Source organism: Mesoplodon bidens (assembly GCF_964165515.1).
Source record: "Mesoplodon bidens genome assembly, chromosome: 1".
NCBI classification, from domain to species: Eukaryota; Metazoa; Chordata; class Mammalia; order Artiodactyla; family Ziphiidae; genus Mesoplodon; species Mesoplodon bidens.
In genome coordinates, this window is record NC_138176.1 from 203,825,508 (window position 1) to 203,848,312 (window position 22,805).

The 22,805-nt window shown below is 37.8% G+C and overlaps 1 protein-coding gene across 1 annotated transcript in view; it reads right to left on the minus strand.

Annotated features, from left to right (window-relative positions):
* The window catches only part of FAM13A (family with sequence similarity 13 member A), a 329,540-nt gene that overhangs the window by 117,283 nt on the left and 189,452 nt on the right, over window positions 1-22,805 (minus strand). Inside the window, exon 7 of the mRNA XM_081232918.1 lies at window positions 16,932-17,095. Within this exon, the coding sequence (XP_081089044.1) occupies window positions 16,932-17,095 (164 nt within the window). The remainder of the gene's footprint in view (window positions 1-16,931; window positions 17,096-22,805) is intronic.

Sequence of the window (22,805 nt, forward strand, 5' to 3'; positions counted from 1 at the left end):
GATAGATCATATCTTGGGTCACAAATCAAGCCTTGGTAAATTTAAGAAAACTGAAATCGTATCAAGTATCTTTTCTGACCACAACGCTATGAGACTAGATATCAATTACAGGAAAAAAAATCTGTAAAAAATACAAGCACGTGGAGGCTAAACAATACACTACTTAATAACCAAGAGATCACCGAAGAAATCAAAGAGGAAATAAAAAAATACCTAGAAACAAATGACAATGAAAACACGATGACCAAAAACCTATGGAATGCAGCAAAAGCAGTTCTAACAGGGAAGTTTATAGCAATAAAAGCCTACCTCAAGAAACAAGAGAAGTCTCAAATAATCTAACCTTACACCTAAAGGAACTAGAGAAAGAAGAAAAACAAAACGCAAAGTTAGTAGAAGGAAAGAAATCATAAAGATGAGAGCAGAAATAAATGAAAAAGAAATGAAGGAAACAATAGCAAAGATCAATAAAACTAAAAGCTGGTTCTTTGAGAAGATAAACAAAATCGATAAACCATTAGCTAGACTCATCAAGAAAAAAAGGGAAAAGACTCAAATCAATAGAATTAGAAATGAAAAAGGAGAAGTAACAACTGACACTGCAGAAACACAAAAGATCATGAGAGATTACTACAAGCAACTCTATACCAATAAAATGGACAACCTGAAAGAAATGGACAAATTCTTAGAAATGCACAACCTTCTGAGACTGAACCAGGAAGAAATAGAAAATATGAACAGACCAATCACAAGCACTGAAATTGAAACTGTGATTAAAAATCTTCCAACAAACAAAAGCCCAGGACCAGATGGCTTCACAGACGAATTCTACCAAACATTTAGAGAAGAGCTAACACCTATCCTTCTCAAACTCTTCCAAAATATAGCAGAGGGAGGAACACTTCAAAAATCATTATATGAGCCCACCATCACCCTCATACCAAAACCCGACAAAGATGTCACAAAGAAAGAAAACTGCAGGCCAATATCACTGATGAACATAGATGCAAAAATCCTCAACAAAATACTAGCAAACAGAATCCAACAGCACAGTAAAAGGATCATATACCATGATCAAGTGGGGTTTATCCCAGGAATGCAAGAATTCTTCAATATATGCAAATCAATCAATGTGATACACCATATTAACAAACAGAAGGAGAAAAACCATATGATCATCTCAATAGATGCAAATAAAGCTTTCAACAAAATTCAACACTCCAGAAAGTAGGCACAGAGGGAACGTTCCTCAACATAATAAAGTCCATATGTGACAAACCCACAGCCAACACTGTCCTCAATGGTAAAAACCTGAAACCATTTACACTAAGATCAGGAACAAGACAAGGTTGCCCACTCTCACCACTATTACTGAACACAGTTTTGGAAGTTTTAGCCACAGCAATCAGAAAAGAAAAAGAAATAAAAGGAATCTAAATTGGAAAAGAAGAAGTAAAACTGTCACTGTTTGCAGATGACATGATACTATACATAGAGAATCCTAAAGATGCTACCAGAAAACTACTAGAGCTAATCAATGGATTTGGTAAAGTAGCAGGATACAAAATTAATGCACAGAAATCTCTAGCATTCCTATACACGAATGCTGATAAATCTGAAAGTGAAATTAAGAAAATACTCCCATTTACCACTGCAACCAAAAGAATAAAATATCTAGGAATAAACCTACCTAAGGAGACAAAATAACTGTATCCAGAAAATTATAAGACACTGATGAAAGAAATTAAAGATGATACAAACAGATGGAGAGATATACCATGTTCTTGGATTGGAAGAATCAACACTGTGAAAATGACTCTACTACCCAAAGCAATCTACAGATACAGTGTAATCCCTATCAAACTACCACTGGCATTTTTCACAGAACTAGAACAAAAAATTTCACAATTTGTATGGAAATGCAAAAGACCCGAATAGCCAATGCAATCTTGAGGAAGAAAAACGGAGCTGGAGGAATCAGGCTCCCTGACTTCAGACTATACTAGAAAGCTACAGTAATCAAGACAGTATGGTACTGGCACAAAAACAGAAATATAGATCAATGGAACAGGATACAAAGCCCATAGATAAACCCACACACATATGGTCACCTTGTCTTTAATAAAGGAGAAAGGACAGCCTCTTCAATAAGTGGTGCTGGGAAAACTGGACCGGTACATGTAAAAGAAATTAGAACACTCCCTAACACCATACACAAAAATAAACTCAAAATGGATTAAAGACCGAAATGTAAGGCCAGACACTATCAAACTCTTAGAGGAAAACATAGGCAGAACACTTTATGACATAAATCACAGCAAGATCCTTTTTGACCCACCTCCTATAAAAATGGAAATAAAAACAAAAATAAACAAATGGGACCTAATGAAACTTAAAAGCTTTTGCACAGCAAAGGAAACCATAAACAAGACGAAAGGACAACCCTCAGAATGGAAGAAAATATTTGCAAATGAAGCAACTGACAAAGGATTAATATCCAAAATTTACAAGCAGCTCATGCAGCTCAATATCAAAAAAACAAACAACCCAATCCAAAAATGGGCAGAAGACCTAAATAGACATTTCTCCAAAGAAGATATACAGATTGCCAACAAACACATGAAAGAATGCTCAACATCATTAATAATTAGAGAAATGCAAATCAAAATTACAATGAGATATCATCTCATACCAGTCAGAATGGCCATCATCCAAAAATCTACAAACAATAAATGCTGGAGAGGGTGTGGAGAAAAGGGAACCCTCTTGCATTCCCTCTTGTTGGTGGGAATGTAAACTGATACAGCCACTATGGAGAACAGTATGGAGGTTCCTTAAAAAACTAAAACTAGAACTACCATACGACCTAGCAATCCCACTACTGGGCATATACCCTGAGAAAACCATAATTCAAAGAGAGTCACGCACCACAATGTTCATTGCAGCTCTATTTACAATAGGCAGGACGTGGAAGCAACCTAAGTGTCCATCGACAGACGAATGTTTAAAGAAGAAGTGGCAGATATATACAATGGAATATTACTCAGCCATAAAAAGAAATGAAATTGAGTTATTTGTAGTGAGGTGGATGGACCCAGAGTCTGTCATACAGAGTGAAGTAAGTCAGAAAGAGAAAAACAAATACCGTATGCTAACACATATATATGGAATCTAAAAAAAAATGGTCGTGAAGAATCTAGGGGCCAGACGGGAATAAAGACACAGATCTACTAGAGAATGGACTTGAGGATATGGGGAGGGGGAAGGGTAAGCTGTGACAAAGTGAAAGAGTGGCATGGACATATATACACTACCAAACGTAAAATAGCTAGCTAGTGGGAAGCAGCTGCATAGCACAGGGAGATCAGCTTGGTGCTTTGTGACCACCTAGAGGGGTGGGATAGGGAGCGTGGGAGGGAGGGAGACACAAGAGGGAAGAGACATAGGAACTTATGTATAACTGATTCACTTTGTTATAAAGCAGAAACTAGGGCTTCCGTGGTGGCACAGTGGTTGAGAGTCTGCCTGCCGATGCAGGGGACACGGGTTCATGTCCCGGTCTGGGAAGATCCCACATGCCACGGAGCGGCTAGGCCCGTGAGCCATGGCTGCCGAGCCTGCGCGTCCGGAGCCTGTGCTCCACAACGGGAGAGGCCACAACAGTGAGAGGCCCACATACTGCCAAAAAAAAAAAAAGCAGAAACTAACACACCATTGTAAAGCAATTATACTCCAATAAAGATGTTAAAAAAAATGTTACAGTGACAAAAAAATAAATAAATAAAAAATAAAACCTGCAATTTTTATATATAAGTTTGCCTCACTTAATGGACTAGGAGACCCCTAAAGGTTAGAGATGGTGCCTTAGTTCTGTTTGACTTCTCAGGACCCAGTGCAAAATGTGCAGTACAAAGAATGTGCCCAATAAGAATCTGTTGACTTTGAATTACTAAAATAAATTCAGTTAAGACCACAGTAGTCCAGATATACTCTGGTGATTTATATGTTACTAGAAATGATCTGCAGGGAGTTCCCTGGTGGCGCAGTGTATAAGACTCTGCGCTTCCAACGCAGTGGGCCCGGTTTCAATCCCTGGTCAGGGAACTAGATCCCAGATGCATGCTGCAACTAAGAGTTTGCATGCCACAACTAAGGAGCCCATGTGCTGCAACTAAGGAGCTGGCGAGCCACAACTAAGGAGCCCCCCCTGCTGCTACTAAGACCTGGTGCAACCAAATAAGTAAATATTAAAAAAAAAACTGGTATCAAAAATACTTCCAAGTTAATAATAAAAAATAACTCCTTAAATTTGTGTAAAAAAAAAAGATCTGCAAACATGATAATAAATTTCTTTACCATTACTTACCTTCCCTTACCAACTGCTCATACTATAAATGGAGTTTAGAAAAAAATTTTAAATTGAACTTTGCATTCCAGTGAAATGCCAAAATTTGAAGAGAGCAATTGTATTGAGTGGCAGACTTTGGTGAATAGGTAAATTGTTTTTTGATAATCAAAATAATTGGAGAAATATCAGGGACTTTCACTTTAAATTATAGGAATAAAGGGAGACTGAAATTAAACACTAGAAAATATGTTTAATAGTTATTCAACATATATGAAATAGTTTATCTAAGATGACCCTGGAATATTTATCATGGGAGCTAGTGGTGGTTAAGAATAGATTAGAAAACTATCTGTAGAAATGGAATTAGATATTTTTTCTAACCCAGGCTGGGACCCTGGGGACTTTTTCAAACCTATTTTTCTATTAATCTTTGTTACGGAGGCCAGGGAGCGTTAAGTACCTCAGAAAATAACAGCTCTGTAGGTGAACTGTGTGGTGAGACTTACCACTATGCTTTTCACAAGGTGGTTTTAAACTTTCCTTTCCTCATGTGGGACTTATTGGAGGAAACCTTGAAGAGTCAGCAGCACATTTATATTTGGTAATTTTTCAAATTATACTATACATGATATGGTTATGAATCTTGTAGCTAAGAGTCCTAATTTCATTTCAGCTTCACTAGTCAGTTAAAAGTTCTGAAAACTTTTTCCAAGTAGCAGAGAGTGGGACACTATGGGGAACAAACAGATGTTCAGGAAGTAACTGGAGTGCCCTGTATGAAGTACAAACACAGGATAATTATGGCTGCTTTCTGTTGCTGGCTTGACTTCAGAAATGAAGAAAGTCATAGTTGATTGCCAGAGTTAACAGATTAGATATCTTGAAAGACAATGGGTACAGTTAATATTGTTGAATATTGATTCATTATTAATATCATTGGAAGTCTGAATCTTATGAGACCTACTGCTGTAATGTGACTAAAATATGAAGTGCCATTTGGCAAACATCACAAGACACGATTTCTGCTACAAGGGCAGAGATGTTATGAGCCACATAAAACAATGAACTTCTCCTACATAAATAAGCAGCACATTACTGATAGAAATGCAACATCAGGGCCAGAGTCCCCGTGGGGAGATGGCACAGAGATTAAGTGGGGATGATGAGAGGGCACAGCTGCCTGGAATTCTGTGGCATTTTCAAGGGTGGCCAGTGCAAAATACCCAAGGAACACTTTCCAAGGACCACAAGAAACAGACTTCACACATAATATTCTACCATTTTAGAATCAGACCTCAACGTCAGAGAGGTTTAAGTCAGCTAAGAGGACGAGAGTAGAATTTAAATTCAAATTGAGCATGTGTAATAATATGACAAGAATAACGACTATGGTAGGAGCAGCTAAGTATATACGTACTAGGTACTGTCATGGATGCAAAAAAACCACATAAGATGCAGTCCCTCTAGTTCAGGAAGTCACAGTCAGGTTGAAGAGAGAAGTATAAAGACATGAAAGGGTGAAGTAAATCAAGGTAGAAGGCATGAAATAATTGTAAAATAATCAGAACACATATATTAATCTCAGCCTGCCAATTAACTATGTAATCTTAGATAATTTACCTAACTCAGAAAATATCTGTGACATGAATAACCTTTGCAGAATCATAGTTTCTTCATCCAAGATTACTTTTCAGATCTGAAAATCCTTTCACAGGGTCACCTGACAAAACTGTGGTGTAAACAAAAACGTTACACGTAGGGTTATTTAATTTTTTCTAGCATTACTGAGATATAATTGACAAATACAAATTGCATATATTTAAGGTATAAAATGTGATGATTTGATATGTGTATACATTGTAAAATGATTACCACAATCAGGCAAATTAACACATCCGTCCCCTCACAGCTGCAATTTTGTTTTTCTGGTGAGACCAATTAAGGCTGACTGTCTTAGCAAATTTCAAGTATACAACACAGTATTGTTAATTATAGTCATCATGCAAAACATTAGATCCCCAGAACTTACTCATCTTATAACTGAATATTTTTACCCTTTGACCAACATCTCTCCTTTTCCCAACACCTCAAGTCCCTGGCAACCACTGTTCTACTCTGCTTTTATGAGTTCAACTTTTTTAGATTCCACGTATAAGTGAGATCATACAGTATTTGTCTTGCTCTGTCTTATTTCACTTATTTCACTTAGCATAACGTCTGTCAGGTTCATCCAAGTTGTCTCAAGTGGCAGAATTTCCCTCGTCTGTGTGTGTGTATGTGTGTACACATATACTATATATATACACACACACACAAGAAATATACAAGCAATGTATATACACACACACATAATGGCATATTATTTATACCATGTTGACTTTATCTATTTATCCACTGACAGACACTTAGGTGGTTCCATATATTGGCTATTATAAATAATGCTACAATGAACATGGGAGTGCAGATATCTCTTTGAGATACCAATTTCATTTCCTTCAGATACATACCCAGAAGTGGGATTGCTAGATTACATGTTAATTCTATTTTTTACTTTTTTGAGGAAGCACCACACTCTTTTCCATGTGGTTATACCAACTTACATACCTACGAACAACACACAAGTGTTCCTTTTCCTCCACATCCTCATCAATGCTTGCTATCTCTTGTCTTCTTGATGACAGTCATCCTAACAGGTGTGAGGCAATAGCTCCTTGTGGTTCTGTTTTACATTTCCTTGATGATTAGCGATGCTGAGCACTTTTTCATATACCTGCTGACCATTCCTATGACTTCTTTGAAAAAATGTCTATTCAAGTCCTTTGCCCAGTTTAATTGGGTTAATTGGATTTTTTTTTTTTTGCTATTGAGTTATATGAGTTCCTTATATATTTTGGATATTAACCCTTTCTCAGGTATATAGATTGAAATATTGATATTTTCTGCCATTCCATAGTTTGCCTTTTCATTTTGTTGGTGGTTTCCTTGACTGAGCAGAAGCTTTTTAGTTTGATGTAGTCCCACCTGCTGTTTTTTGTGTGGCCTGTGCTTTTAGCGTTGTATCAAAAAAATCACTGTCAAAACCAACATCAAGGAGCTTTTCCCCAATGTTTTCTTCTAGCAGTTCTACAGTTTCAGGTTTTACATTTAGATGTTTAATCCATTTTGAGCTAATTTTCAAGTGTGGTGTAAGATACAGGTCCAGTTTCATTCTTTGGCATGTAGACATCCAGTTTTCCTAACACCATTTATTGAAGAGCCTATCCTTTCTCCACTGTGTATTCTTAGCACCCTTGTCAAAGATTAGTTGACTGTATATGCGTAAGTTTATTTCTAGGTTGTCTATTCTGCTCCATTGATATGTCTGTTTTCATACCAATAGCATACCGTTTTGATTACTATTCCTTTGTAACATAGTTTGAAATCAGAACTATGATGCCTCCTGCTTTGTTTTCTTTCTCAAGATTGCTTTCGCTATTTGGGGTCTTTTGTGGTTCCATATAAAATTCAGGATTGTTTTTTTTTAATTTGTGAAAAATACCACTGAAATTTTGATAGGAATTACACTGAATCTGTGGATCTCTTTGGGTAGTATTTTTAAATTATTAATTAATTAATTAATTGATTTTGGGGGATGCACTGGGTTTTCATTGCTGTGTGCGGGCTTTCTCTAGTTGCAGTGAGCAGGGGCTACTCTTCATTGTGGTGCGTGGGCTTCTCATTGCGGTGGCTTCTCTTGTTGTGGAGCATAGGCTCTAGGCATGCGGGCTTCAGCAGTTGTGGTTTGTGGGCTCTAGAGCACAGGCTCAGTAGTTGTGGCACACGGGCTTAGTTGCTCCATGGCATGTGGGATCTTCCCAGACCAGGGCTTGAACCTGTGTCCCCTGCATTGGCAGGTGGATTCTTAACCACTGCGCCACCAGGGGAGTCCAGATAGTACGTTTTCATGTGGTTACTTAGCTTCCTTTTCTTTCAATTTGAATAACGCTCTTAGGCCTTTCTTGTAAGGCAGGTCTTGTGGTGATGAATTCCCTGAGCTTTTGTTTGTCTGGGAATGTATTCATCTCCCCTTCATTTCTGAAGGACAGCTTTGTCAGATATAGTATTCCTGGTTGGCAGTTTTTTCTTTCACACTTTGAATATATCAACCCATTTCCTCCTGGCCCACAAGGGTCATGCCAAAAAATCCACTTATAGCCTCATGAGGGTTCCCTTGTCTGTGATGAATTGTTTTTTCTCTTGCTGCTTTCAGGAGTCTCTCTTGGTCTTTGACTTTTGATAATCTGTATAACATGTCTCAGAGTAATCTTGCTTGGGGTCCTTTGAGCTTCACCTGGATGTTCATATCCCTTTTAAGATTCAGGAAGTTTTCAGCCATTAATTTTTTAAATAAGTTTTCTTCTCCTTTCTCTCTCTCCTGCTTGAACTTCTAAGTTGTGTACATTCATTTGCTTAATGGTGTCCCCTAGGTCTTGCACGATTTTGTCACTCTTTCATTTTATTTTTTTGTTCCTCCAGCTAATGCTAAATGACCTATCTTCAAGTTAGGATGTGCCTCTTGCCAGGTTCCTAGGTGGGTAGGACTGCTCCTGGCCTATGGCTGAGTGGGGCTGGTACTAGCTAGGTCATAGTGCTGCTTCAGAATCCACAGTCAGACCAAGTTAAACAGGCCTGCCTCTGGGGGCTTGGAGAAGCATGTCTGCTGCCAGGTCACTGGGTAGGCAGGACTAGTCTTGGAGCACAGCTGGTAGGAGCTGGGGCGAGTCACAGTGCTACTTCAGAATCCTCAGTCAGACCGAGGTTGGCAGGCCTGCCTTTGGGGAAATGGACAAGTGTCTCTCTTGCTGGATCCCTGAGTGGGAGGGATTATTTCCAGATTAAGGCTGAGAGTGGCTGGAGCCAGGTCACAGGCTGCTTCAGGTCTACAGTTGGGACTGAGGTCATGGACCTGTTACCCAAGGCATGGGTGGGCGTGTTTCCTCCCTGGTCCCTTGTGTGGTACTGGTGGCGGAACCAAGGCCAAAGGGGGCTACAGCTGAGTCCACAGGGGAATGGGCCTTTTCCCAGGCCTGTAGCCACAATCATGGAACCATGGTTTGTGAGCCCGCCACCTGGGTGAGGGTAGGTTTTCTCAAAATGACCTTCCTTAGTCTTGGGCTATGCTGGAGTTTTGCAACCTCTTATTTGGATCCCAAAGCTCCCACAAAGGCACTTTTGTCTATGGATGGCTGCCAAGTTATTGTTGCTGTGGGGGGAATATGCGTGGGGGACCTCCTATTCTGTCATCTTGCTGTAAATTTTTTTAAGCAAATATCAAGACAAAGTCTGACACATGATTTAATCTTGAAGAGGATACATCTGAAACCAAGATAGTCATGGAAAGTATGGGTTATATGGTGGCTGTAAGTATGAGAAAAAGGCAGCCACAGAGGAGAGAGAAGGGGCTGGAAAGACAGGTAGAGAACAGAGAAAGGATTTTCTTGTAGGCTGGGCACATGTAAGCCACTAAATAGTTCTGAGAAGGAGTATGATCTGCATTTGCATTTGCAGAGGTGGTTAAGGAGTAGGGTAGTAATGAGGCAAATATAGACAGTGAGACTGTCAAAGAGCATTCTGGGATTGGCTGGCTATGGATGGGGTAGGGGCAAGGGAAGGGTCTGTGGTATCTTATGGATAAGGTTGACACGTCTGCTAGTTAAGAGTGACATACAATGTTGGGGCTTCCCAGGTGGCGCAGTGGTTGAGAACCTGCCTGCTAATGCAGGGGATACAGGTTCAAGCCCTGGTCTGGGAAGATCCCATGTGCCGTGGAGCAGCTGGGCCCGTGAGCCACGACTACTGAGCCTGCGCGTCTGGAGCCTGTGCTCCGCAACAAGAGATGCCGCGACAGTGAGAGGCCCACGCACCGCAATGAAGAGTGGCCCCCACTTGCCACAACTAGAGAAAGCCCTTGCACAGAAACGAAGACCCAACACAGCCAAAAATAAATAAATAAATAAAATAAAATAAATAAACTAAAAGAAGGCTCAACATTAAAAAAAAAGTGACATACAATGCAGGATTCTGAATGGGAGATATAGATCCAGAAGTCACTGTATAGAGTTAAGAGTTGAAAACAGAGGCATAGGACCAACTTGTACGAAAAAAATAAATCCAGTAGGTTAGAGGAGTGCAGAAGATGTAGTAATTATCTAACCACAAGGTGATGGAGACCTAAATTACAGTTGAGATCATGGGGGAGAAAATGGGGAAAAGGATGTCGGAGATACTGAAAAGGAAATACTGACAATATTTGGTGACTTATTATATAAAAGGTTTGAGTCTAGTGGCTGAGAGAATGCAACACATAGCAAAGTTGGAGGGAAAGATGAGAACATGAGTTCTGTTTGGGCACAGCGAGTTTGTGGTAAAGGCTGAAGTAGAGACAGCTGCAGGCCCTGGAAACTTAGAACTGAGTTAGGTCCAAGATACTGATTTGAATATTATCATTCTGTGACTAGATGAGCTGTGGAAGAGATAACAGACAGAGGAGGGAGTAGGCAGTCAAGGAAGGAGACTTGGAGACCACTGAATACCAAAGAGGGAAGGAAAGGGAAGGAACGACACAGTAGGAGAAAATGATACAGGAAACTGGAAAATTTCAGGAACACGTGAAGTGTCACAATACATTCAGTATCATGAAAATTGTCTTCTAAAAAGTGGAAAAGTAGGCAAGCCATACTTTCAGTGTAAATACACTGAAAGAAGTCTGGAAGAATATATAATTAAACCCATAATAACAGTTATCTCCTGGAGGAGAGGGGAGGGAATTTGAATGGTAGAGCAAGAGAGTCAAGGGGAACTTTAGTCTTATCAGGGGTATTTGAAATTTTTCTAAGAAGAATGTATTCCTCACGTAATTCAAAAGGATTGAAAAATGGAATAAATAGACAAAACTTTCAGAATACAACAATGCTTTCAGGCAGAATATGCTATCCCAGGGAACGATTTGTTTTTAATACACATTGAAAAGAGATTTATTGTAGTTTCCCTCATTTATCTATCATATTAAGAACACCTCTGTAACATAAGCAAATATATTTTAATTCTATATTCTTCATATTATTTTAGGTAAATGATTGGCATACTGGTAGCTATTTATTCCTATTACAGAACATGAAAGCATTTTAATCACTCTTATTTGCTTTATCTCTTTATGTAAGAGCCAAGTACAAAACTTATTTTCATTGTCAATGTGTCTATAGGACACTCACCTACAGGAAAGGAGACCATGAACTTCTGTTGACAGTAGTATACTGGGTAACTTTTCTGCTTTATGAACAATGGACCTATGATTTTCTTTGTGGAACTCCCAAGATGTTGGAGCTTTTCCTTTCTGTTTCTATGTCTCCCTGAAATACTGATCACTTCAATAACTTTTGATTATAGCACAGTAAACTACAACCTGGAATCATTCCAGGGATGAAAAAATAAAGAGCTTTTTCCCTCTCTACCTTTCTCTCCTTATGAATTGCATTTCAAGAGGACCTGACCTTTATTCCTGCCACCATGCTGTCATAGTCAATGAAAAGTACAAAGGAACAAATTCTCTTAAAATGTAGCAAACACAATTCTCTGCGGAGAGCATTTACTTATAACAATAGTGGTATCTCGGCAATTTGCGCTTAAGTGACTTTCTTGGTAAAGCATATCCACTGCTCCTTACTCCAACTTTTTTTGTATTTGTATTTTTTTAAACAGTGTTATTGAGGTGTATTTTACATATCATAAAATCCACATTTTCAGGTACACAGTTCAGTGATTTTTAGTAACTTTACCAAGTGGTGTAACTATCACGATAAATCAGTTTAGAATATTTTCATTCCCCTAAATAAGGTCCCTCCAGGCATGTACAGTTAATCTCCTATACATATACAGTCCCCTCCTGGCTCCCCACCCCCTGACAATCATAACTCTACTTTCTGTTTCTAGAAATTTGTCTTTTCTGGACATTTCATATAAATGGAAGCATACAACGTACAGTTTTTCTTGAGTCTTCACTCTGACTTCATAGAACAAAACTAGAAATTTTCCTTTGGCCTTTAAGAAAATCACACATTTAAGGAAATGCATAACCTTTCAAATAAAACATTACAATAAATATTGTTTAACATCTAAAAGACTAAAAATATTAATCCTCTTCTTTAAGTTCTAAAATTAAATTCTGAAAGTAATAATATAGTATCGTGCCAGTAACATGAAAAAATAATCATTTATCTATTTCACATGTTGAAATAGGTAATAATATAGCTATCCTTGAAGCTTCAAATCATTTTAACATCTTCAACTTTACATACAGATCTTTTCCTTTTCCTTTTTTAGGATGGATGTGTAACTTTCCCTTCCAGGAAGATTTTTAAGTGGCCTGTTGACTAACCAAGTTAACACCTAGAGTTTAGTTCTTGTGTAAATGACAAAACACATATTTTCCTCAATATTTTTAAAAGAAGCAAGATGAGATGATCATGTGTAGGTAGAGGGACTGGAATGTTCCAGCCTTGCCTAAGGGATGCATCTGTCCAACAACATCCTCATCTCTGCGCGTGCCTCTAACCCACCAAACTTGTGCACCGTAGTTACACGGCGGAGAAGGATGGGCCTTTACTCTTTTCAAGTCAGCATGTCAGATTAGGAGTCATGCCTTTCAGTCTACTGTGAGTTTTGGTAATGCCAACAGCTGGATGACAAAAAAGAATTCCTGACCATATTTTAGAAATTGCCGATGTCAGATTTAGATGATATAAATGGATTAGCTAAATGCCTTTATTGAATGAAGGGAACCTCTCACTAAGCACTTGTGTCCTTGCCTGCGAATCCAGCATAAAACAGCTCCACTGAGCTCTAACAAAACCAAGAGATAGTTATTCCTAAGCTTTTCTCATGAAGCCATTTTAATTATGAGAGAAAGATTCCATGAAGACTAGAAAAATGGTTGTTTATATGATTGCATCCTCCATGCCAATTTTAGACAATTACAGAAACACAGAAAAAAGTTATTCATATAAATAAATAATGTTCCAAGATAGAAGTCAGCCAGTAAGCAGTACATGGTACTGAGCTCCTCTTTGAATGCTCATTTTAAAATGTGTTACCCCTTTATGCTTTTATTTCTACTGCCACTATCTGGAGAGCCGAAAAACAGTGAACACTTGCTGATAAAAATTCACATTTCTATTACATCTCAAGAAGCAATGGGACTATGTTTAAGATTTGAAACTAAGAAGAAAAAAGATCAAAGTCAGCCAACCTGGGAAAAAACACCGAACAAGGTCTCAACTCTAATAATTCCAAGTTATCAAGAACACACTGTTAGCCAAAATCACTTCTCAGAGCCCTAGAAATCAAACCTGTTGTTGTAAAATCATAGGACACTTCATCATTCTGGACATTTCAATACCAAAGGTTCTTTCTTGGTTTTATCTTTGTTGTTAACTGATATGGTGGCTCCGCTGAAAATCAAACTGTTATGTATAAATGTGTTGCAATGATTTTATTAAGTGCAAAGAGAATGGCTTTATTTTTTGTTGTGTAAAGTAAATCAAACTTACCAGATCATAGGTCAAACAAGAATAGATTTTGCTGAATTGCTTTTTTTTTCTTTTAATAGGAGCAACTAAAAAATAAATCAATACTATGAAAAGCTCAGATGAATGCTTCTTGACAATTCCTTGGAAAAGTGTTGGTAAGCCAAAGTAAATACTGTAGTTAGAGAACAAGGACATAGCAAAATACTTAATACAACACTGCCAACCTCTGTGGTTAAGACTGGGGCAACCAATAAACTGTTAAAGAGAAAAATGGAAACTTCCCTAAGAAAAGATTTAGAGAAAGTTGAGTGTGTGTACCAAACACAGGCACACTTCTTTTTCTCTAGCTCAAATTTATGAACTAACCAATAACTTGTTTTAGAAAGCAACCGCCAATGAAAACATCTTCGTAAGTTCATTTTTGAAATAAAAATTGGCACAATACCTGTTCTGCTACTTCAAAGACATATAAAGGATTTAAAAGTTATTTTTAGTTAAATTCATTTTAATGATCTCCATTTGTCTTTTGATAAGTTGTCACACAATCTATTAAGAGGTATATAAAATTAAAAAAGTAAAAATCTCTGCACAGACTCTCAGATTTATGGACAGAGACAAGAGACTGAATGAGCTTCTGCACGATGGTGGGTAGTAAAGTTTGACAGGGAGGTGTTGTCCTATCTAAATCTTTACGGTTGCCCAGCGGGAAGAAGTTAGTTCTTTAAGACCGTACTTTAAAAAAAAAATTGGAAGGTACAGGAGAAATTTTAAAATACTAGTATGTATTTGTTTTAACTGGAGCTATGCTAACCAGAGGGACAAACAGAGGCCAGAGCAATGTTAGCTGTGCCTTCTCTCCATAATCTCACTTCTTGATTTGTGTCTCAGAAACACACAGGAATTTATAAAATGCAAGTCTGTTTCTATCGTTTTCCTGCTTATATTCCTGTAATCACCCTCTGCCACTGCTAAGAGAAAAATCCAAGCTCCTTAATATGGGGTACAGTTGCTCACGCTCTGACCTATTCATCTTCGTCTCTTACCCCACCTTTAGCCCCTCTGCCAGTCTCAGTTCCAAAATCCAGATGTCCTGTCTCCCCGCCGCACTCACAGCTCTCCTGCAAGCTGTCCTCACTGCCCTCCGTGTCCTTGTACCTGCACTTTTTTCTTCCAGAAGCACCCTTCTCTTGGTTTCCCTGCCCAGTACCTCCATGAATCTCACTAGCCTCAGTTCAAAAATCACCCTCTTTCTGAAACTTCTGAACTCCAGGTACCCGCCCTGGTCTGTGCCCTTCCTCTGCTCTCACACGGCAACCTGCGGACGGTTTCCGAAGCGCCTTAAGAGAGGCACTCGAATCTTAGGTGTGACTTTATCACCAGCCCATTTCACAGTGCCTGGTACGTAACAGGCACTTAGCGAATGTCTATTTAATGATAATTATGGAATTTTTACTCACTTATCCTCTGTCTCCCCAAGTGCAAGGCATATGTCTCTCGTTCTCTGAATTCCCAGCACCCAGCAAGTAAATGCCACACAACTAGATCTCAGTGAAAATTTATAACTGTTGAAGGAACCAACACTGTACCAGCCTCCAAAGCTCTCCTCTTCCAATCAAGCCTGCATGCTGATGGAAGATTCCTTTTCCAACATACCAACTTACCATGGCTCCCATCACCTAACCCTACCCAGCTGGAACTTTCCCTGGTTTCCTGTTACCTGTAGCAGGAAGCTAAGCTTCCCTACCTCAGTTCTTTTGCATAGAAATGCTCTTGCCTTGATATTCGCACGCTCTCTTCTCTCCCACCTTGTCAATTCAGGCTTCTCCTGCCTAAGCAAACTAAAATGGTCTTTGGGTCAGTCTATTACATTGACCTACTTGTTTCTTAACTCCCCCACTTATTAATGAGCTGAAATGGTCTTCACGGGCTTTTTTTTTTTTTTTTCCCTGTGTGTCTCCCTCACTGGAACATAAGGTCCATGAACTCCAGGGTCTTGTTGGCTTTGTTCACTGCTGCATTCTCTGTCCTAAAGCACTTCCTGGAAGCAGAGGTCAAGTGCTGAACATCTGTTCAGTGAGGGGCAAGACTGAACAAGAAATAACTGCAGGCTGGCGTTCGAGGTCCTCAATGGCTTGGCCTCAACCCACCTTCCCAGCCTTTTTCCCCACTGATTGCTCACATGACTTCTGTTTGGTGTGTCCCCAATACACTGTACCTACTCTTGCCTCCTAACTGGGCCCATCTACAAGAGCCTTGACTTCTTTTTCTTCATATTTAAATTATCTTCATTCTAAAAATCCAGCTCGAACTCCATATTTTCTATAAGGAAATCCAAAGTGGCAAGCTCTTTAACTGTATTATTTATACAATGTCTTAAAAATCTTTCCATTCTTTCGAGCCGCCTTATACTTGTAATGACATTTTTTAAATTATAGAAATAGGTTGTCAGTTACAATAAAAGATGAAAAACCTTTAAAAGGAAAAATTCTATATGTGAGGAGTAAATAAGATTCAGACTCCACTTTACCTATTTTAAGAAAATTGTATGCCTTCTTCCTCAAGTATACCAAAGAAGTTTGCTTTCAGGTTTAACGTGCAACCTAAAGGTTAAAGGGCAACATTCAAAATTTGTGAGTGAGAGTTGGTTCTAGTAACAACTGTGATGTCCACTTTAATTGCAAATAATATTGACCACTGAACATACTATGAAAAGGCATCTAAAAAATAACTCTACCAACTTTTAATGTGAGCCTAGCACAGTCCGACTGACTAAATAATTTGTTTTAATCCATAAAATAAAATATAACAAACCAGGAATGCTTATGTGATAAGAATGCTTCTGTGATAAGAATTACTAGTCAGAAATTTTTCAAAAGTTACAGTAAGTTTTAAATAGTTTTACTGACCTGTATCCCGATGACCCCGGTGGTGGATACGTGCAAACATACCTGCATATGCGGGCCTGTATATCAGCACAGATAATGCAATACATGATGTGTAAACAAAGGAAACATGCTAACCTGGATAGCAAGTTGGCAGCATTAGCATCCTCTGCTGAATTCATGTCATCCCAGCAGGAATTTCTCTGACTTAGCTGCAGGCTGACCAGAGGAACGCCATCAGACAACTCTGGTTGCGGTACCCTGTGGGCCTGAATAGATCCCTCACTCCTAGATTTGGGGATCTAAAAAATAAAATAAAAAAGAGAAGAATTTAAAAAAGTCTTTCTAATTAAGTTATTGAAGATAATTTATTTGAATTTATTAATAATCTAATGTATTAATCACACTCCAGAAAAATATCAACTGAGGTATAAAACTGAAAATGCATATAAAAATTCTTATATAGCAAAGGGCACAGTGAAGGGGAGATACCAATATTTCTGAGGGGAACTTTCAAACCATTATGGCCCATACCCCTCTCCTGGATTCTCATACAAATCTTCCCCAGGCCTAACCTCTCCTTAGAATAATTATTCTATGTAATGAGAGATTATGAGAGTATATCAGACTGCAACCTAGAAGGAGAGAAGAAATAGTCAGAAAGAGGCAGAAAAAAAAAAAAAAAGGCTGAGAACCACTGAAATAGAGAATGCCAATGTGAGAAAGGTGTCTGGAAATATTTACTATCAACAAGCAAAATACACACCAGTTGGCAAGTTTCTATTGTAATCCTCTGTTGTAGGGCAACGTATGGTGTAATAAATTTTGAATTAAGGAAATAAATAGGAAAAACACAACTTTTTAACTTTTCTTCTATCTCTGGAATCATGGGCAGCCCAAGTACCAAATGAATACTGGGTGTACTGACTTTTCATATCTGAGGTCTCTCTGATATGAGAAAATACCTTCATGCTCTCTTATTTTAGGTCAGAAAAAATGAGAATACAACCAATATTCTTTTCCTAAAAATGTGTAAAAATCATGTCAGAATTTCAGGAAAGTTTCAAACCCTTGGATCAAAAGTATTCATTACACTGGAAGCTTTTTCTCATCTCTAGGACTTTTCTCTTGCTTGTCCTTTCATCTACAATGTCATGTGTATCAACACTGGCCAGTCACCAACCAAACCAAATCCTAAACTCCTTTGAGGTTGAGATAAGAATCCACTGCCCACAGAGCTTCACTAACTACCCTCAGGTCTAAATAACCTTTCCCAACTCTGAATTCCTGTAACTCACCACCACACAATCTACACTTGATTGCATGTCATCTGATACTGTAATCTTAGTTATCTCAAGTTTCTAGGTCACGTGGCCTCAACCAGATCGCTCCTCCTACCTCGCCCTTCTTTTCTTCTTCTTTATATTATTTGTAACATTTTTACCAAGAAGTCTAGCAAAGTTTTGAACCCATTAATAAATACTTATTGTCAGACAAACACTCTTCAACTACAAGATATTCCCAAGACACTGATTGACCAAGAGGCTAGGATAATGGACAATTAAAAAGAGTAACACAGACAATTATGGACATAAATATTTAATAAATTCATACCACTATGAGGATTACATGAAACTAATTTAGCAAAGTTACATCTAACACAAAATAAACACTAAATAAAAGCTAGCTTTTATTAATATTGTTGTTATGTAAAATTTGCCCAAATCTGATGACTGCCAATTAATTGTTCAGTTGCATTTCTCTGTAGAGCATTTGTAAGCTCATGAAAATCAAAGGGAAAATTTTTTAAAATTATGAAATAACTATAGCTCATAGCTATATTTGCCAAGAATACTTCTAAAAGAAATACTCAGATAAACAGCAACACAACATGAAAAGTGTAAACATATGCTATTACATATTTCATAAAGGGGCTCCTTTTGCATGTGATTTTTCATAAAAATAGACATGAAAAATCAATAAAAACCACTGAAAAAGCAGTACGATTTCCAATTAGTTAGCTAAAAAACCCCTCACATCTACACTTATATTTGTTTTAATATTGAGAGAAAACTAAGAACAGTTGTTTGGCAATATTTCATGGTGTTAAAATAATGACATGACATTTTAGGTTCAGTGATAATTTGGATTCTAAATTTGATTCAACAATTTATGTAAAAAAATATTCTAAGGTAAAAAAGGTAATATGCAGCTTATTCCATCTTACCAGTTTATATTAAAATAGACTCCATAACGCCATAATAGAATTCACATACCAGCAACTATATCAGCTACATTTATCTAAGTGTATTTCCCAATGATTTAATTTCTATAGAAATAACAGACATGATTGTCATTAACCATTAACTTCAAAATATAAACTCATTATTTATACCAAAGGAGTGCAAAGAACTGAGCTTGAGCACAGAACATGAAAACACTGCATGAGGTTTATGAGAACAAAATTGTTAGAAAAGAAGTGGCTCAATAAGTCTAAGATGACTAGAACTATGGAATATATACACATTTTTAAAAGGGATGCACAATTTTTAAAGGTGATTAATGATATCTTCTTGAAGATGTACCTTGAAGACTATACATTTTCACTATAGAGATGATGACTACAGGAAAAATTAATAGAGTGATAACATTTTAAAACCTGCCGTTTTACTGATGTAATTAATTTTAGTACAAATGTATTAACTTTGAGAAAAAGGAAGAGATCACTTTCTTTACTTTAGCTGGAATTGAGCTTTTTAGGAACAGAGTTTAAGCCTTGGCGTTATAATGTTGGTAGAGGAGTGGTTTTATTTCTGTGCTTCCAGGTGTCTATTTTGCATTGCATACAGTTCAGTGGTGGACTTTGAGATGGTGTTCAAGGCCCCTTTCATCACAGAACTCTCTGAGGAATATGACACCAGTTGGCCAAAGCCAAGGGCACCAAGAGACATGTTATGACACTGTGGCCTTAGAGCAGGGGTTCTCACCTAGAGCCAGTTTTGTCTAGAGACATTTTCGGTTGCCATGAACAGGGGTGAGGGTATGTCATATTAGAATCTAGTGGGTAGAGGCCAGAGATGTGACTACACATTCTATAATGCATAGGACAGCCTGCCATGAGAGAGAGTTATCTGGTCTAACTGTCAGTACAGCTGACGCTGAGAAACCTTGCTTTAAAGGGAATGGGGAGAAGGAATCTGTATGGAGGCAGCTCCTCTCTTCATACACACTTTTCTCCTGGTTGCATCCTCCCTTTTTGTCATTGGCATGTAAACATATAACAGGCCAACATCAGCTCTGAGTTTAGCAGGAATGGGCCAAGAAGGCCCAGCAGGCCTGCCTTGTCTACACAAGAGTTGCTAGTGACTCCATGAGGTTCAGCCAAGCTCTGTGGGGTAAGAATTTACTGTAATAAAAATAAAAACCTTACTGTAACAAATGGAGCAAATGTCCTTAGAGAGACCCATCTGCAGCCTCATAACGTGTGGCTATGGTAGGAAGACGGCCAAGGGTTTGGGATACTGACTGGGGTAGGCAGCTTCCTCTTTCTACTGGAGATATGCAGGAGTTCACATCACACTTTGCTCCTTTATTTTAGTGATCTTCATGATAACTTTTGGACTTGAAGGTGAAAACTATAAAAGCCCCCCAACCATCTGTGACAAGCATTTTGCTAAGAATTCTGCCATTGGCTGTTTGAGATAAGGATCTGTGAACATGCTGTGTGATTTATGTGTACAACTCAAATACTAGCAATCCTAGGAGTCTTAAAGCACATTCCATGCATGTATTTGCAGGTATGGAAGAGTCTAAGAAGTAATCTGAGATACTTCAGTATTTGAGATGCCAGAGGAAGAGAAACAAAAGAATAATCTTTGAAAATGTAAAATTAGGAAATATTCTCTTGGATGCTGTGGCTGTTACTGTTATGAACAAACATTTAGTGAGTGAGCATCTTCTCGGTGCTAGCACGGTTCCCAGAGATTTACATAAATTAACCCATTTAATTCTTACAACAACCTGAAGAGGCAGGGACTACTATTATTAGCATTTCACAGCTGAGGAAACTGAGGCATAGTTCGAGTTGTCTGTCCAGTGAGGAAGTGGCAGAGACACAGTTACACCCCAAGGAGCCAGGCCACAACACCTGTGATTACCACTACTCTATAGTTGGTCATATGTTAAACGTTAGAATTGCAAGAAGAAAAGGCAGTCTGGGATAAAAGTCACATTATATCCCATAATGCAACCCATTTTCTTCTTTTTTGGGGGGACATTAGTAATTAAAACTTTCTTTAAATTTATCTCTCTGGCATCCACTGAACCATTCTAGCAATATAATTTTAGGGGGAAGAAATTGAGTATGAGGAAACTATATGGGAAATGTGTTCATTGTATTTTTATTTATAATAGGCCCCAAATGTAACTATTTTAAATAGCTAAATTACTATAAGGTAATTATGGCACATGTATATGATGAAAGAATATTCAGCCATTAAAATATCTACAAAGCTTTTAACAGGAGTGTGAAATAATTTTATGATATATAATATAGAATGAGCTCAGTTAGCAAATATAAATGTACAGACATAGTTAGACACACACACATATATATATATATGCATATATCTTCAATAATGTTTGGAACATCACCATACTTGAAATATATGTGAAACAAACTCATGGTTACCAAAGGGGAAATGTAGGGATAAATTAGGACTTCGGGGTTAACGTACACACACTACTATATATAAAATAGATAACCAAAAAAGACCTACTGTATGAAACAGGGAACTCAATATTTTGTAATAACCTATAAGGGAAAAGAATCTGAAAAAGAATATATATACATTATATATATGTTTATATCTGAATCACTTTGCTGTACACCTGAAACTAACACAACATCGTAAATCAACTGTACTTCAATTTAAAAAATTAAAAATAAATCAAAAATAAAACATACATGAATAAATTTCAAAGGCCAAAAATCAAATTCTGCCACAGTCAACACTATAAAGGTTTTAACAAGGTCTCATCTTTAAAAACTGAACAAAGAATCCAGCACTTGAAAAACATGCTTATGATACCAGACTCTGATTTACCCTGATACAATGATCTGACTAAAAATAAAAGACGTAAGAAAATAAGACATAAAGAAAATAAGGTGTGCCTTAATATTTGTCCATATAAATCTGTCACTGCGAGGGCACAACAGTGTCCTCTGTCCCATGGGCAAGTGTTGGGTAGGAGCTGTGTGCCCTGCAGGACTGAAATAGAGGAATGGCAGGTGAGTCAGAAGCAGGAGGGACTCAGTTTCCTGGACGGGGACCAATCTCTCTGAAATTCGTAGCTCCCTTTCCTTTGTGTAGGTGAATGTTTCCTGATTATTATAAGTTTCTTCCTGGAAAAGTGATGTGCATGTGAATCAACTGCAGGAAAATTTATAACAGTAATTTAGCATACTATTAGGAAATAGTATTGTTAATACATAATTTTTAAAAGTTTAAGCAAAACAAACTTTAATGTTTTGGTCTTAGGAGTCACGCTAACCACTGGCCAGGTGCCGTGCTTGCATTTTGAAATGACAAAAACTGTAAGTCTGTTCTTTTCATCATCAGGTACTTTGGGAGAAGATTAGAACAGGGCAGAAAATTATATTCAAGGCTCAATGATGAAGGAAAATTGTGATAGCAGGATGAAAGCAGAAAAGTTAATTTTTAACATTTAGACTTTCTAAATAAAGTTCACTAGACCTCCTCAATATCCTTGACCTTTTCTGTCTTCCATTTGTCATTTGTATGGAAGAGGACAAAGCCTCTTGCTTTTTCTTCATGCTCATTAAACTCAGCATCTTCATAAAAAGAAATGGTGAGATAACTAAGTACCAGAAAACAGATGTTAAGCTCTGATTTTTTTTTTAAAGAAGACAGGCATTTCTAGCTTAAAAAATTAGAAAAAAAACCTCTCTAAATTAGAAAAAATTGAAATAAGAAAAATTTTAAAAAGGCC